General features: G+C 44.6%; 2 protein-coding genes across 2 annotated transcripts in view; both read right to left on the reverse strand.

Moving 5' to 3' along the window:
• Positions 1 to 1,703: 1,703 nt before the first annotated feature.
• Positions 1,704 to 14,357, reverse strand: part of sorbs2a (sorbin and SH3 domain containing 2a) — a 41,649-nt gene continuing 28,995 nt past the window's right edge. The window contains exons 16-24 of the mRNA XM_068727405.1: positions 12,315 to 14,126; positions 11,092 to 11,171; positions 10,681 to 10,778; positions 10,219 to 10,333; positions 9,996 to 10,124; positions 9,309 to 9,503; positions 4,216 to 4,253; positions 3,987 to 4,093; positions 1,704 to 3,542 (exon numbers count right to left, since the gene is read on the reverse strand). Coding sequence (XP_068583506.1) covers positions 3,481 to 3,542; positions 3,987 to 4,093; positions 4,216 to 4,253; positions 9,309 to 9,503; positions 9,996 to 10,124; positions 10,219 to 10,333; positions 10,681 to 10,778; positions 11,092 to 11,171; positions 12,315 to 14,126 — 2,636 coding nt within the window. The 3' untranslated portion in view covers positions 1,704 to 3,480. The remainder of the gene's footprint in view (positions 3,543 to 3,986; positions 4,094 to 4,215; positions 4,254 to 9,308; positions 9,504 to 9,995; positions 10,125 to 10,218; positions 10,334 to 10,680; positions 10,779 to 11,091; positions 11,172 to 12,314; positions 14,127 to 14,357) is intronic.
• LOC137885230 (WAS/WASL-interacting protein family member 3-like) lies at positions 6,963 to 9,302 on the reverse strand. The gene has a single exon (XM_068727410.1). It carries the CDS (start codon positions 8,881 to 8,883, stop codon positions 7,810 to 7,812), a length of 1,074 nt encoding a protein of 357 aa, XP_068583511.1. The 5' UTR covers positions 8,884 to 9,302; the 3' UTR covers positions 6,963 to 7,809.

Here is a 14,357-nt window from a genome sequence, read left to right on the forward strand (position 1 = left end):
GTTACTACTCCTCTCTCAAAATAGAAAGCAATATTTTGCCTGATAGATTAGGTGCTACCCAGGCTTCAGTCGTCCAAAACACGTTTTGGCTCACGGTCTGCGAGTACCTACATGGACACTTGTAGACAGAGTGAGGATGTAAACCAGCTCACAGTCTGGCTGGCCTCCTCTCTCTCTCTCTCTCTCTCTCTGGTTGACGAGTCTTTCTGCTCCTGTCCTTATTTGGTCTGGAGGCGCAGCTCCACTGTGAGGCCCTGGAGGTCTCACAGGCACATTCCAGCCACTATTGATCTGGATGGGACCCAGGACTCTCACCCCTGAGCTTGTCAACAATCCAGTTTCAACACCGTTTTCAACACATCTTCTCTCTTTGTGTTGACCGTTACAATCAGTTATTTTTCATCTCTCATTATTACTGTGCTCTTTGTTTATGATCGCGGTGTTTTATTCCTGCCAGCTGAGGATTTCTTTTCTCGTTGCCAAATTATCAACAAAGTGTGAGTGAGGCTGCATCAACACCGATAGGCTTTCGCTCTGAGTTTTTCCATCGTGTAAGTGGATCAAAGTGCCAGTTAAAACAGTCGTGAAAATTAAGAATCACACCACAGAATCCATCAGCTGCGTAAAGCGTCATTCTATGCATGTATTTTTAAGTGGACCAGACTCATGGTTTGTTTCTGCAGTTACCATGACGATGTCATAAGGGAAGTTGATGGTGAAGCATTCATACTCAAACTATCTCTCTCTCTCTAGAGTTTCCCTTTTTACACTCGTTCCCTCCCTCTTCTATATATGCTCACCTGCTTTTGTCGCAGGTGTGAATTAGTCACAAAGTTACATTTCTGGTGGTCAGTAATAACAAGGATTTAGATTTTAAAATAAAACCTGCAACCCTTTGGAGTTTTCAAGGTAATCCCGGTTGTTCTCATATTGCACACCACTGCCACCAACAGTCCATGTGTGGAACTGTGAGAGAACTTGAACGAGGATAACGTCACCTCCGTGCTTAAAATAAAATTGTAGGAAATCTCTGAATCGTACCTTTAAACACCACAAATGAGATTTTACTTTTCAGTCATCAACAGTTGACGTTGTCTACCCGTTAAGCTCAAAGGACGAAATAATTGGAAATATTTCATCTACCAGCTGGATTTTATTAGCAATACAGCCCCATAAAATCATCCAACAAATGCTAAGATATTGTAGAAATACTTAGGTCCAAGAGTGTGCATCGAATTTGATATTAACACCAATAACATATAAGATTAACATTTTCATTACATGTATAAACATAGCAGGAGTCAAATTCATGTCTTCAATCCAAATCTGTTCTTAACGTTGTATCAAAGGCAGACCAGAGGATTACTGTAGGTTTCAACACTGTAGTTTGTGATCATTCTGTGCACACGTTCCTGATGCTTTCTACACTATATATGCATAAATTAAAGTTTTTTGCATCACAGAAGAGGTTTACATACACGTGGCTAGTAAATTAGTGAGTTGGATGTAAGGCAGCAATCACCAACTCTACTCACTAACTACAGTAACTTCAGTTTAAATATGTCACTGGCTTTTAAAAACAACGAAGAACTGGAGGGGGGAAAAAAAAGGCCTACATGCCTGGCTACAATAATAACTTTGAAAATGTGGAAATTAGCACCACTGATGAAGAATGTGAAGAAAGAAGGAGAGGAAACCAAATATGATGGTGGGTGAGAAAAAGCTGACTTTATAAAGCAAGTGGATGTTGGCCATTTTACAGCTCTCATACAAAAAGCTTACAAAAACACCACAGACACACTCACACACACACACACACACACACACACACGCACACACACATGCACACGCACACACACACACACACACACACACACAGAGTGTCCTCACACCAACTGAAATCGTGGACGACGGGGTGACGTGAAGGACGGTGAATGATAAAACAAAATATATCTTAAGGTGCTTTAACAATTGTTTTGTTGTCAGTGTCCATCCTATGTGAAACACATACAATGAGAAAAACAAAAACACATGAATCATATTCACTGAGCATGACGAGCTGAAAGGGCCGATAATTCCAAATAGTATAGAACATGAAGCGGTGAACCGCTCAGTCTGACAGCAGGTTCAAAAGAAACGACCAAAGCCCCGTGGAAAAGCTGCAGTCACATGACTCAAGTGTTTGATAAGATGTCATCCCTTCCTGCATCTGACTTAAATAACTCGACATAAAACATCGTGACACCCGGCACCATTACGGCCCATGAACTGTTGTGTTGTTTGTCACTCAGACAATACAATGACACGCCTTCAAATGCGGGATGTTAGAAAAGCATCGTGTCGTTCCATCCTTTCTAAAATCGTCTTATGAACACAGTTCGACCAGCACTTGTCCTCTAATAAATATAATACCTAAAAGGTCGGTAACCTCTTTGCACACGCTTGTCAAACGTGACCAATACATCGGAAGTGTTGGTCACGTCCACAGTCATAACATCTACTGTGTGAATTCTGAAGTGAAATTTGAGATAAAACAAAACACTAAATTGTGTTAAAAGTTTCGTTAAAGTGCATCAATCCTAGTGTGAAGATGAAGAACCAACAGGTTGAAACAATTTTTTTGTTTCCTAATCTTAGAATTTAAAGCTATTAGATCAGGTTTAGACAGCAAGTGCAAGAACCAATGATACTTCCACATTTTGCGATATTTGAAATGATTGCTTGATAATGAATAATGATCGTCTGTCATATCCCCAAATTCTTAGCATCCAATCAATACATCGGGGCGACACATAACATCGATACATGCAAAGTCTTCTCCGCATGTAAGTCTGGGACTTCACATCCTTTTACCTGAAATATCGGCTGCATGGCTGCAATCCCTTCAACACAGTTGGTCTGCAACAGACCTGCTGACAGAATACTGCTTCTACAACACTCTCTGCACTGAATGTCTTTGGGGATATTTGTAACTGAACACTGAAATGAAATGTAACAAGTGTTGTTTTTTTTTAAGTTTGAGACAAACTGAAGACAAATAAAAAAAAAAAAAGAATAAAAAGAGGTGATCGTGGTGATCTCACTGCCCTTTAACAGAAAGAAAAGCATCACAGCGGTGCCCTGTTGTCTATCACTGACTGTTCGCAAAGTTCCTTCCATATGCTTCCATCACAGTCAAAAGTTAAAGGTCGCTGACTGGAGCACAAAGTTTGGGTTCTCCATGATAGAAAAATAAGGATAAAAAGATAAGATTAAAAAAAAAAAAAAAAACATTATTATTTTTAAAGAAGTCTTCCATTAAAGATGGCTAGTTAGAGCTAAAGGTTGTGTCTGTGTGAAGCTGACGAGGCCACACATGCACGCAAACACATCAATGTGCGACAGGTCTCTGGGAGGTGGCGTCCTGCGGGTGCTGTGCTGAGGGTCGAAGAAGTTGTCACAGAAAGGGGCGGAGCCAGGGGTGGCGGGGTGGAATCATCATTATAGCTGCTTCACGTAGTTTCCTGGGAAGGTTCCAAACAACTTGCTCTGTCGAGAGGTCCCTTCAAAAACAAAGAGCGGTAAAATGAGATCGTCAGTGCTTGAAACTTGGCAGTAGCTGTTCACTAATGTTATTACAGCTCACTGCAGTCTGGAAACACGCCAGAGCTGGAGATCAAACTGAGGCACATGAGAGCATCTTAGGAGGGCAACGTTATATCCTAAAAGACTGTTTCAGATTAACAAACACATTCCCAGGGCTGTCGGAGCTGCTCAGCTGTGAAGGACAATGTTGACTCCCTCAACGGTGAAGTTATGAATATGTGATGGGATCACAGCGCCATCTAGCGGTCTCCGTATGTTTTAACATTTGCAGAGTACCTCCAGACCACCAACCCTGTGTAGACGGCAACAGCTTCTATTTGCCCAGCTGTTCTGTCAGATTCATATCGTAGCATAACTGCATGCCTAATAGACAATAACGACCCCGTGTTCCCTCCTCTTACCAACAAACCAGCCGTCGTCACACTTCTCCATCACGTCTACAATGTCGCCCTCCTTCAGCTCCAGCTCGTCCTCGTTGCGAGGCAGGTAGTTGTACACGGCCTGGTACCTGTGTTAGGAACACTGATGGTGAACTGACGCTCATAGACATAGGAATATAGATACATACAAGAGATGTATACTTATCTCGCATACCAGCAAATCAGCGGAATAGTTAGAAGAAGAACTTACGGATCTCCTCCGCCATGGAGCGCATCCTGTACCAATCGCTGTGAGAGAGACGGAAACACACAGAAAGTCAAAATCTTGCACTTGAAAGGCTCTTTGTATATCGGGTGTGAAGATGTTAAACGGAGAGACTTGTCTCAGGTTGTCGCTTATGATCAATAAGGTGTAATTTCATACCCAGAGGTGTGACCACAAACACAGCAAACACACTACAATTGATCCTTTCTTAGAAGGAAAACGACACTGTATTAGAAAAACAGCACACTTTAGTTTGTATGTCATGAATGACGGGGACAGTTCTAAAGATGTCCTTCCTGCGTAGAGACAAGAGTACAGTAAGAGCATGGTTAAATGAAGACATGCCCCCCTACCCTTCGACCTCTAATGGGGGACAGATAGGACCTCCGGGACAAGATGGGGCTACGAGGAGGTTTACCACCAACAACTGGATCCTGCTTCACAGGCAGAAAGACCAGAAGCAACACACCGATAATCTTCAACAGTAGCCTTCACTGTGAGCTGAATGCACGAGCACAAAGGCTAATGACATGCTGTAAAACATCACCCAATCAACATGCAAACGGCAAAGAACATCCTCCTAAACACACCACCGTCAACCAACACGAGCAAACACACTTTAAGAGTATTCCCTGCCGTCCAGGGTTCCTGCCACGGAGGAATAAAGAGAGCTGGATACAGCGTTGGGGGCAGGGCCCTGTTCAAAGTCGCTCAGTGGGAAATGAAGCCAAAAAAAAAATCGACTCGGAGTATAAAGTTAACTGAACCCTACGCATTGCTTCTGCATGAATGGGCCCATAGAGCAAGCACACGGAGGAAGGAGAAGAACCCTGGATTCGGTTATTGTGCATTTTACAACTTTTAAGACCTAATGATTTAATTAAGGGTTATTTAAGTGCGTCCTGCGAAGTTGTATTACTTAAAAGAAATATACCCGCTGAGTTGCAGAAGTCTCTCTCCCACTGTAAGCCTATGGTTTAAGTTTTTGTTTTGGGCCACATGGCATCACATGACGAACCCGTAAATTGCTCTTCCGCGGTTTAACCACTGTGTGAGATTTGCTTCAAAGCCCAGCGCTCATCCTGGGGGCTTGGGTTATACAGCTTAAGGCAAGTTAGATGTAAGACTTTTTAAGTTGACTAATTCCACTCAAAATTAAATTGAAGATCAAACTATACGACGACCAAAACGCATCTTGCAAAAAAATGCATCACGACTCGCAAACATTGCCTGGTAACAACGGTTTCAGCCATGCCGCAAAATCTTGGTTGAATAGCAAATTCTGCAACCCGGCAGCAAATCTGAATATCGTTGGTTCCAATACTCTGCTCTGCGTGACGTTAATGCGAGAGGCATTCTGTAAATTCTTAAAATAGATATTTTATTAGATATATATGTATAAGATTATAAATCGTAATGTCAGAAATAAAAATCATAAAATCCTACTTCCCATGTCTCAGCATTTTGGAGACTTTTGAAAGAGTCACAAGGCATTTTATACCACTTAAAGCCTTATGTTTAGATAAATTAATTCAATGCATTTTTGTTTTTGAGGATCCAGGGATACCCTGATAAATCATCACCATATCACAAACATGATAGTGCACAATGTTTGTTAGTGTACATGACGTAGTCTCAGAAACGGCTGCAACAAACGGCTATTTTTCATATCTGTTAATCTGTTGATTAGTAACTTGTGATGTGCATTTTTCCCAGACAATTTACAATGATTATAAAAAAGAGAAAATGCAGCAAATCATCATAGCATTTTCCTGAATAAATAACACACGGTCAAACCGACTTCAAACATGATATCCGTTAATTTTCTGTCAATTGATTAGTTGACTGATCACTTCAACCATAGTCTCAGCTTCAGCAATGTCAAGACATAAATCGTTAGAGAGAGGTATCATCCTTGGCAACACAAACATGATCTCAATCAACGGCATCGTCTCAACATTCCAGCTTTACCTTCACCTTGGGGGACCTACGTCCTGGAAGGGGAACAGTGGGGGGAGAGCGCGGAGTGGCGAGGGGAGGAGAGGCGGGTTTAGGGGGAGTCAGGGCGGGAAAGGGAATAGGTGACACTGAGACGGGGCAGGACGTGACCAGATGAGAAAGACAGGGAGAGCTTGAGGGGTGAGTGACGGAGTGCTGTGAAGGGGCTTTTGGAGAAGGGTGAGAGGAGGGGAGGGGAGGTGGCGAGACAGGCGGAGAAGGTAGCGGCGATGTCATGAGGTAAGGACGGGATGGGGGACGAGGGGAGACAGGGGGAGTGGGAGGGGCGGTGCTATGGCGCTGCTGTTGTGACCGTGAGAAAGAAGACGAAGAAGGAGTACAAGAAGAAGTAGAAGATGAAGAAGGAGTACAAGAAGAAGTAGAAGATGAAATAGGAGTACAAGAAGAAGTAGAAGACGAAGAAGGAGTACAAGAAGAAGTAGAAGATGAAGGAGTAAAAGAAGAAGTAGAAGATGAAGGAGTAAAAGAAGAAGTAGAAGCTGAAAGAGGAGTAAAAGAAGAAGTAGAAGATGAAGAAGGAGTAAAAGAAGAAGTAGAAGATGAAGAAGGAGTAAAAGAAGTAGAAGAGGAAGAGGGAGGTAAGGAGGTTAGAGGTGGTGGTATTGAGGGTGAGGGGAGGCCGGAGGGGGGGAGACGTGTCAAAGTGGAGGGAGAGACATCAGCCTATGGAGGTAATGACACACACATCAATTCTGAAGATGAAACACAGAAGGTAAATGCTGAGGATTTTTATTGAGCCCCAGAAAGGACATGGAGGGAAAAATGCATGATTTGAAAAAAATATCTACTTTTATGTATACAGTTGTACAATAGTGATATTTTGAGACTTTAGATTCGATGCATATTTCTTCTTTGATGCAAGTTACTACAAGCAACTTAGATTTTGTGGTGATTTTGGCGGTCCCTGTGGACAAAAGCGGTAGTGCTTCTGAGCACCAGGGTCCCTTTAGAAAACCTCTCATTTTATCTGCCCTTTGTCTGCTCTGCTCAGTCAAAAAACATAGTCAAAAAACTACTATTCCTCACATCATGGACACTACTTTATCACACACTGGCTGTATTCAAGATCACTCCCCCTATTTACTACGTAGTGCACTCATAGTCATAGTAGGAAAAGCATGTCCATGGTATGTACACTACTTTCTGCTACAGTTTAATGAGACACATTTTACAGACGCAAACAAAGTTACATCACGCATCACTATGCCTGTAAATGATTGAGTGGCTGTTATATGTGATAAGAAGGGAGTGATTCACATTCACCTCTGTTGCAGATGAGGCTATACAACAACAACAACAACAGGTAAACTTCAATGTAATCCTCAGTCTCCATTATTATCAGGGAACATCTGCCACCATGGACAACGCTTGATCATTAAGTTTAGTTATTGAACATAATGCCTCCCTGTAAAAGCTTTTAAGCTTCCCAAATGGTTATGTGACACAAGTACATTGACCTTTGTGTCAAACTTTTGTCAGAGAAGGCACATGTAGGTGCATTTCTTCTACGATTTAAAACATTTCCCTCCATCTAACTTCCAGGGCCCTGTAGAGTTGCCCTCAAAAGCTCACACCGTGCTCTACCTGTGGACTGAGTCCCTCATTAAAACCTTTCATATCCTCCCCTGTGTCCTCTCTATCTTCACCGTCTTCCTCAATGAACAACTCAGTATATCCCCTTCCTTTCACCGATGGCGGTCCCTGAGGCTCGGCTGGCTGCTCGCTCAGGGTTTTTGACTGGCCTCCCCAAGCGGTGGTAAGTGGCTCCATTGTTACAGGCTTGTGAAACTGCACATCTAACCGAACGCCAGCCGAGTCGCTGGTTGGAGTTACAGCGGAGGGCTTCACAGCTGGCTGATGGGATTCCTCTGCTTTTAGCTTAAACCTGCTCTGGGATTCACTGGCTAGCGTAGCTGCTGGGGAATCTACCGGAGACAATCGTGAAAAGTTTGTGCTGGTAGAACCTTCCAGAATCATAGACAACAGTTCGTCATAAGGGTCTTTCACCTGCAGCTTAACATCAGGGATTTTGCTGCTTTTGTTTACGTCCGCATGTGACTTGTCCTGCAGAGGAACTTGCGTGGGTGACTTTATTGGTTCTGGCATTGTGCAGGACACGATCTCTGGCTTAGAAATATGTAACGGTTGAGCTATTTCTTTGCCACTGTTGTATCCCAGTAAAAAGTCAGGCAGTGGAGAGGCAAATGAGGGATGAGGCAGGGGAGGAGGAGGAGGAGGAGGAGGAGGAGGAGGAGGAGGAGGAGGAGGAGGAGGAAGAAGAGGCAGTTGAGAGAGAGGCAGGGCAACTGTGGTGTGCCCTACAGTGAGTCTCCCTGGAGAAGTTATGGAAAATCTCTGGGGCGGCAGGGCGGAGACTCTTTTTGATGGCGCAGGTGAGGGTGCCTTAGGTTCCTGTGCCTTTAGGAAAGGTGCAAGGTCAGTGGAGAGGGGGGGTGGTGTAGGCGGTACGGGGGTGGTTGTGAGGGAGCAAGCTGGAGTGGACGCTGAAGGGTCCAAAGTGAGGGACAGCCACTCGCTGGTGATAGCTTGCAGGTCAAGCCTTGTCAACGGGGGGTGATGGGAGGGGAGGTCACGAGTGGTGGAGGATGGAGGTAGATGGTAGAGAGGCTCCATGAAGGTGAAGTGAAAAAGAAGGAACAGTGTAATTTATAAAAGTGGAACAGAGAGTACAGAGAGTGTGTTTTTTGTGTGTGTGTGTGTGTGTGTGTGTGTGTGTGTGTGTGTGTGTGTGTGTGTGTGTGTGTGTGTGTCATTTGAGGGCTGAACAGAAATGAAGAGCTGTAGATGATGTATTTATCTAAATATATGAACATAAACTATTTTACTAAACTGGAGACATTTTTTGCAACATGTTACTTTTTGAGGAGGTAAAATGTTTGTTGGCATTTGTAATTTTTGTTATTATCCACTAGATCAGATCAATCAATTCATTTACAAAGTGCTTTAATCTAATTTGTTTGAAATTGCCGGTCGGACATTTAAAACCCTTCATTGGTTTGTTGTATTCTATTGTCACAAGGTTGTAGTGATCCCCCTACCTTGATGGGTGTGGAGCTCGGTGTCCTGTGTCCAGGGTAACCATGTGGGTCTATATGGTGGCTGGAACTCTTGGACGGGGAGCGCTTGACGATGTCGATGTATGACACAGGAAAGATGCCCTGTTTGGTTGTGTCTGGGATCTTCCCCTCGTACCAGTTCTGGTCCACCTGCCGTATCACAATTATTCTCTCACCCTGCGCACACACACACACACACACACACACACACACACACACACACACACACACACACACACACACACACACACACACACACACACACACAATAGACATGATTGTTAACAGTAACTATAAGCACTGTTGAACTCCACAGTACTACCTCTCACACGTCTGTGCAGATACCTTTCATGTGATCATAGCAACTTCAAAATCATCACATTAGTCCAATGGCTTTAGATAAACAATAGCTTGAATCCCATCAAACACATCAAACACCTGATGATTTTCACGCTTTATTTACATCTAGATTACTTCTTTCTCTTTCTTTTGAGAACTTCTTGCATCTTTTGATACTTTCACGAGGAACTGTTACATTGTTGCAGCTTTTCATTGACACACACACACACACACACACACACACACACACACACACACACACACACACACACACACACACACACACACACACACACACACACACACACACACACACAATACACAGGCTACCTTTCTCAGTGACAGCTCCACATTCGTATCAGCATTGAAGTTGTAGCGAGCTACTCCCTCTCCGATCTCTCGGACGTGTGCTGGCGGAGGAGGACGAATCGGCTGCTGCTTCTCTGACGATGGCATCCTCTGATTATGTAAGAGCGGGGAAAGTAAGGGAGAAATTACATATAGTGGTGCACAGATATAGTACTGGCATACAGTTTATCAGTAGCACACTTACTTCTACATACGATATGGGTAATATCCCAACCCGTCCACGGTGCTCTCCTTCATACCAGTTGTTGTCTATCTGCCGGATGATGTTCACTGCATCACCCTTCTTAAATGTCAGCTCCCTGTAACACATTCATGTCATCAAAGTGCCAGCACACAAACAGCACAGCTCCTTTCATATGAACAGCATCAGCTGCAGAACGTCAGCCACTTGAAGCAGCCAAAATAAGCTCTATTCATGCATTCACTTAAAGCATGAAATAGATCAGTTACAGCCATCCAGGTGTGGTGGTAAGATGTGACAGTGAAGCTTCTTAGAAAGCAAAAGAAACTTTATGCAAAAAAAAACGCACACAAATCTGAAATCGGAACTTAAATGCAATGAGTCGAGATGTGTTGAGATGCAGTTAGGCATTCGCGGTTTTAGGCTAGCTTCCTTGTGCGTGCTCTGTGCATTTACTGTACTCACTTAGCTGTTTGTGCCTTAAAATCATAAATGGCTCTCGCAGGCTGTTTCTGATGGAGGAGAGAGAACAGAATAAGTTGTGTCATCTGTTTATGGGAGACCTAGGAGATGAGAGTGAGAGAAAGAAAGCCGGCAAGCATTACCAGGCAAAACATAAAATAAAAGCTTGTTCATATTTGTGAGAAAATGTAACTGTGCTGTGGCATTGTGACGCTAAAAGACAAAAAAATATAAAATAGTAGCTGGTTGAATTTAATTTTAACGACCACATTATTTAAGTGTAGCCAAGATAAAACTCAGGTGTTATTTGTGATTTATTGTAGAGAAAAAAGATACTTAAAAACGACTTAGTACTCCTAATGAAGTGCATGTTGGTGTTGAGGATACTTGCAAAATGTTGTTTCAATGTTGTACCTCTTTGTCAGGAGTAGGCCTTCTACTCTGGGGAGTGTGGCGTCCATCCATGGTGGAATAACACCTGGAGACATCCTGGTCTGTGATTAGCAGAGACACGTGACAAAGGTAACAGGAGTTACCACAGTAAGCACAATCATATCACATGATGCATGCTCACAATACAAAAAATGTGCTTTGGCGAAGTAGTGAACGGTACAGTGATGAAATGACACCATTCCAACAAGTAAATGAGGGAATGAAAGCTCTGGGGTCAAAAAAAGATTGTTTTATTTCCATTTCACTGGAAAAAACAAGGTGATTGTAATTCCCACAATATGAAACATGCAGTTGAATATTGATGAAACACAAATTGAAACGAGGGGGAAACAGCTCAAAAATGACGAAATATACAAACACGGACATAGTACAAGCAAATGGCTTGAAGGAAAGCATGACTGTGGGATAGAGAGACGACTCCATACATAAATCTGCAAAACAGACAAATCATATAACCAAACCAATAATCAAATTATAAACATACAGAGGGATATTCACATGTATTAACTTCAACCAGAGTAATAAACTGTGAATTCTCAAGTAATTATTTGCCTCAATTACAGTAAAACTCAGGCCTTCATTTAAGACAAATCTATTTTAGTCCTGTAAGAAATCTACCCGTTTCTGAACTGCTCTAACTTACCCATTCTGTTACTCAGATTTTCTGCTTCTATCAGAAATATTGTTCCCCCTCACTATTTAATTCCAATTCTTCCTACTCTGCCATTGTTTCGTTAAAGCTACTGTCAATCCAGCTTGTTTTTAATGTTTCAAGTTAGGTTTCCAGCAGCTCAAAAAGCCTAATCCTCCCATTTTAGAGACAAGACCTTTAATGTGAAACAGCAGCAGGACGCGTTTAGTTTCACTGACATTAGCTTATCACAGAACAAAAGAATGGCAGATATTTTAACACCGGGCTTTACTTGAGAATTTACAGTAAACATTCTTACTGAATCTCATATACAGAAAAGCACAGTAATGAATGCATCGGCTGACCGATGAGGGGGATAGGGCAACAAGCCCGTGCAATGCTGAAAGAGACATTGAGGTAAATGTACGTGGATTATGTGTACATGTGTATTACCGTGTGTTTATTCAAAGAAAACACTATGTGCTGGTATGACTGGCTACATGACAAAGTGTACACATGCATAATGGAGGTGTTATACGTGTATTATCTCCACCTGAATAACAGAGACCGTTTCCATTGCCCTGCTCCTCTCCATATTCGTTATTGTTTGAGGTGTCTGATTGGCGTCCGTAACAGGCACTGATTGGTGACTGTAGCCGCGGTGTGGGGGGATCCCCTCTATGTGAGGCATACTCAGTGGGGCTCCCATCTGGGTACAAAGATGCAGAGGACTGCCCCCCTTGCCAACAGCCCCTCCTCCCCCGCAACGAGGAGCTTCGTTCAGGCACATTGGGCAGCAGTTCGGCCAGTATTCTCCTCAGGATGCTATCGTCGGGTGCCCTAGTTCCTCTGTGGCCTCGCTCTGCTTGAATGTGCTCATATATGTCTCTCAAGGCTGCATCTAGTGCTTCATAAATGGCCTGTTTGGACTTGGGTCTGCTACCTCGATCTGCGCCACCACTGCTTCTTCTGGAGGTAGGCGGGGAGCCCTTTTTCCTGCGGAAAGGCACTGGGCTGACCAGGAAGGCCAGCTTGGACATCGCTTGCTGGGACTGTGAGCTCTGGATTTGGGAATGGCTGCCGCGGCTCTGCTGTGAAGGTCTCAGGTGCTGCTGGCGCGCTCGCTCTCTCTCATGGCGAAGCATGGTTGTGAAACGGGTATAAGAGGCCGGGCAGCGGCCTTTGCAGGAGCTGATGAGGTGGCGGTGTTGGTAGCCCTGGCTCTGGCCTAAACTTTGGTGACCAGGGTGGTGGTGGTGGTGATGGTGGTGCTGATGACGGAGGTGGTGGTGGTGAAGGTTGGAAGAGCCGTACAAGCTCTCAGAGGAGGTCAGAGAGCAATGGTCAAAGTCACTCTCACTGCAAAATGAGGAACCCTCCACCTGGATGAAGTCGCTGAGGTCTGACGCAACGGCGTCTTGTTCACTGTCAGAGTAGTCCGGGTTGGCTTGTGGGCCTTGAGGAACAGGAGGAGCAGGAATGGAGCGCCCACGGCTGGGCTCCGGCCCAACACGAGGCTGACCCTCAGGTGGGCTACGAGGCTGATGCCGGTGGTCCATGGTGTGAGGAACTGCTCCACTGTTGCCGTTGTTGTCTTCCTCTAGTAAAGACTCGATGGAAAAACGACGTTTTGGAAAACTTGGCGTGACACCGCCACCGCTGCTGGCTCGAGATGACGAGCCGCCTGGCGTGGTGGTGCCTGAAGGCACCTCAGTATCACCCAAGTTGGGCATGGATTTGGACTTCTGAATAAGGCGCTCATATGCAGAAATGCGGTTTGGCACCGTATCGCGTGGCACCTCCATGCCCCAAGAGGGTGTCCAAGGGGAGAGGCGATGGCGATGCAGGTGAGGCTGGCGCTCTAGCTCCAGGATGCGAGCGCGGACCGAGCGGATGACGTCAGATGGGATGAGATGAGCTCGGTCGATCTGGTGCATCTTGCGATAGAGCTGGAGAAAGCCTGGTGAATCGTGTGCCCGTCGCCGGTGGAGGCGAGGCAACGAGCGAGTGGAGATGGATCCAGTCGAACCTGAGGGATTCCCATCGCAAACCAGGGACCCAGCACTTTCTGAGCGGGTGGCGTTGCGCCCGCCTGAGCCAGAATGCCCATCATTGAGTAAGTCATCACAGCTGCGTGACTTGAGCTTGCCAGGGACAGGCGGTACCTCATCTGCACTGCTCCATGTCTCAGCATCCTGGCAATTCGTCCGCCAACTGTTCTTACAACAGACAGACTGCTTGGAGGAGGAGCTGCCTTCCTGGCTGGCTTCCTCGTGGAATTGGACAGGGTCGGAGGGGACGGGGGGGAGATGATAAGGACCTGGGGAGGTCAAACTGTTTGAATACATGTTGCATGCGTCCCCACCTTTCAGATGTCCAATAAAAAGCAGCGTGGTGAAAGAGAAAAAGGAGGAAATGTTTAGCAATAGTACCCAGCAAATAGGGTGGAGGAGCTGGGGAGAGGGAGAAGTGGGAGGAAAAAAGAGTAAAAGGTGGAAAAAAGAGGATTTGATGTTCTTTCTTCAGACTCCCATCAATACGAATCAAGGAGACTTATGACCTCACCAGACAGACATTGCGTTATGAAAAACATCAC

Source organism: Cebidichthys violaceus, unplaced genomic scaffold (genome assembly GCF_023349555.1).
Source record: "Cebidichthys violaceus isolate CVI_PGR_0920_01 unplaced genomic scaffold, fCebVio1.0.p SCAF_4, whole genome shotgun sequence".
Lineage (NCBI taxonomy): Eukaryota > Metazoa > Chordata > Actinopteri > Perciformes > Stichaeidae > Cebidichthys > Cebidichthys violaceus.